General features: G+C 41.9%; 1 protein-coding gene across 1 annotated transcript in view; it reads left to right on the top strand.

Moving 5' to 3' along the window:
* The window catches only part of LOC104627737 (histone-lysine N-methyltransferase EZH2-like), a gene marked incomplete at its 3' end in the record, with an annotated part of 5,236 nt that extends 4,492 nt beyond the window's left edge, over positions 1-744 (top strand). Inside the window, exon 4 of the mRNA XM_010296085.1 lies at positions 624-744. Within this exon, the coding sequence (XP_010294387.1) occupies positions 624-744 (121 nt within the window). The remainder of the gene's footprint in view (positions 1-623) is intronic.
* Between the last annotated feature and the right edge of the window lie 982 nt (positions 745-1,726).

Genomic DNA, 1,726 nt, shown 5'->3' with positions numbered 1-1,726 from the left:
AGCAGGAAAGTTTATGTTTATTTTTTTAACAATGGAAGTTTATTCTGTAGTATTGGAAGATACAGCTGAGTATCAAGGTCTGTAAATTCTACAGATAAAACATGGGAGTATTAATGCTTTTTGTCTGCATATAGACTAAAAAATTACAATAGAGTTCAGATCAAATTGTGAAGCATGTTTCTGTGCTTGCTCTTTAGACAACTTGAATTTAGAGTCTTCTTGTATCATATTTTCTTACCTCTGGCAAAGCAATGAAGGGGTGGTTTCCATTGGACATTACTGTGGAAGAGAACCAAGGAAGGGAGAATGAACTTCATCAAATGAAAGCTTCCCAAATCTAGGTAGCTTACTGTGTTTCAATAGTAAAAGCTTTGTGGAAACGTCCTGCTAACCGTCATGTTAGTAGCTAGTGTCAGTATCTTGAGGCAGTCACCACAGTGCAAAAAATTGTTGAACAAAGATGAGGGTTTTGTTTTATGTATCTGGTTAATGGTAAATGTGCTAAAGCAGCGAAGCCAGTTAGTTAACTGTGGTAGCTAGACACTTGTAGATTGAGAAAATAGCAGTGCAGAAATGGTCAATTGACAATGCAATTTGAAATTGATTATAACTGTTGTTACTAGGTAGAGGATGAAACTGTTTTACATAACATTCCGTATATGGGAGATGAAGTGCTTGACCAGGATGGTACCTTTATTGAAGAACTGATCAAGAACTATGATGGGAAAGTGCATGGAGACAGAGGTGAGCCCAAACACTCAGGTATACTAATTACTTCTTCCTACATAAATAACTGGTGTCAGTGTTGCTTTGTAAGGCCTGATGCTTGACTGTTACAGTAGTATCTCTAGAATCCCTGCATTGTGTAAACACTGGGTATAGCAGACTTTGCTTATGAAAATGCAATGCAATATATTTAAATAAGCCTGCCAATTGTTAAAGTAGCAGTATGGAGAAACGAACCACCTAACTTTTTCCCTTGACCATACAGTGATTCATCATAATCACAAAATCATAGAACAGTTTGGGTTGGGAGGGACCTTTAAAGGGCATCTAGTGCAACCCCCCTGCAATGAGCAGAGACATCTTCAACTAGATCAGGTTGCTCAGAGCGCTGTCCAACCTGACCTTGAATGTTTCCAGGGATGGGGCACCTACCATCTCTCTGGGCAACCAGTTTCCAGTGTTTCGCCACCCTCATTGTGAAAAACTTCTTCCTTATATCTAGTCAAAATGTACCCTCTTTCAGTTTAAAACCATTACTCCTTGTCCTACTGCAACAGGCCCTGCTTTAGGCATGGGTCTGTCCCCATTCTTCTTGTAAGCCCCCTCTAAGTACTGAAAGGCTGCAATAAGGTCTCCCCGGAGCCTTCTCTTCTCCCAGCTGAACAATCCCAACTCTCTCAGCCTTTCTTCATAGGAGAGGTGTTCCATCCTTCTGATCATTTTTGTGGCCCTCCTCTGGTCCATCTCTTTCCTGTGCTGAGGGGCTCCAGAGCTGGACACAGTAATCCAGATGGGGTCACTCACCAGAGTGGAGTAGAAGGGCAGAATCACAGAATCACTAAGGTTGGAAAGGACCTTCAAGATCATCAAGTCCAACCATTAATCCAGCGCCACCATGTCCCCTAAACCATGTCCTGAGGCATGACATCCACACGTTTTTTGAACGCTTTCAGAGATGGTGAATGCACTGCCTCCCTGGGCAGCCTGTTTCAATGCTTGA

The sequence above is a fragment of the Phaethon lepturus genome, unplaced genomic scaffold, assembly GCF_000687285.1.
Source record: "Phaethon lepturus isolate BGI_N335 unplaced genomic scaffold, ASM68728v1 scaffold45371, whole genome shotgun sequence".
In the NCBI taxonomy this organism is placed as follows: domain Eukaryota; kingdom Metazoa; phylum Chordata; class Aves; order Phaethontiformes; family Phaethontidae; genus Phaethon; species Phaethon lepturus.
This window is presented reverse-complemented; position numbering and strand designations above follow the sequence as displayed.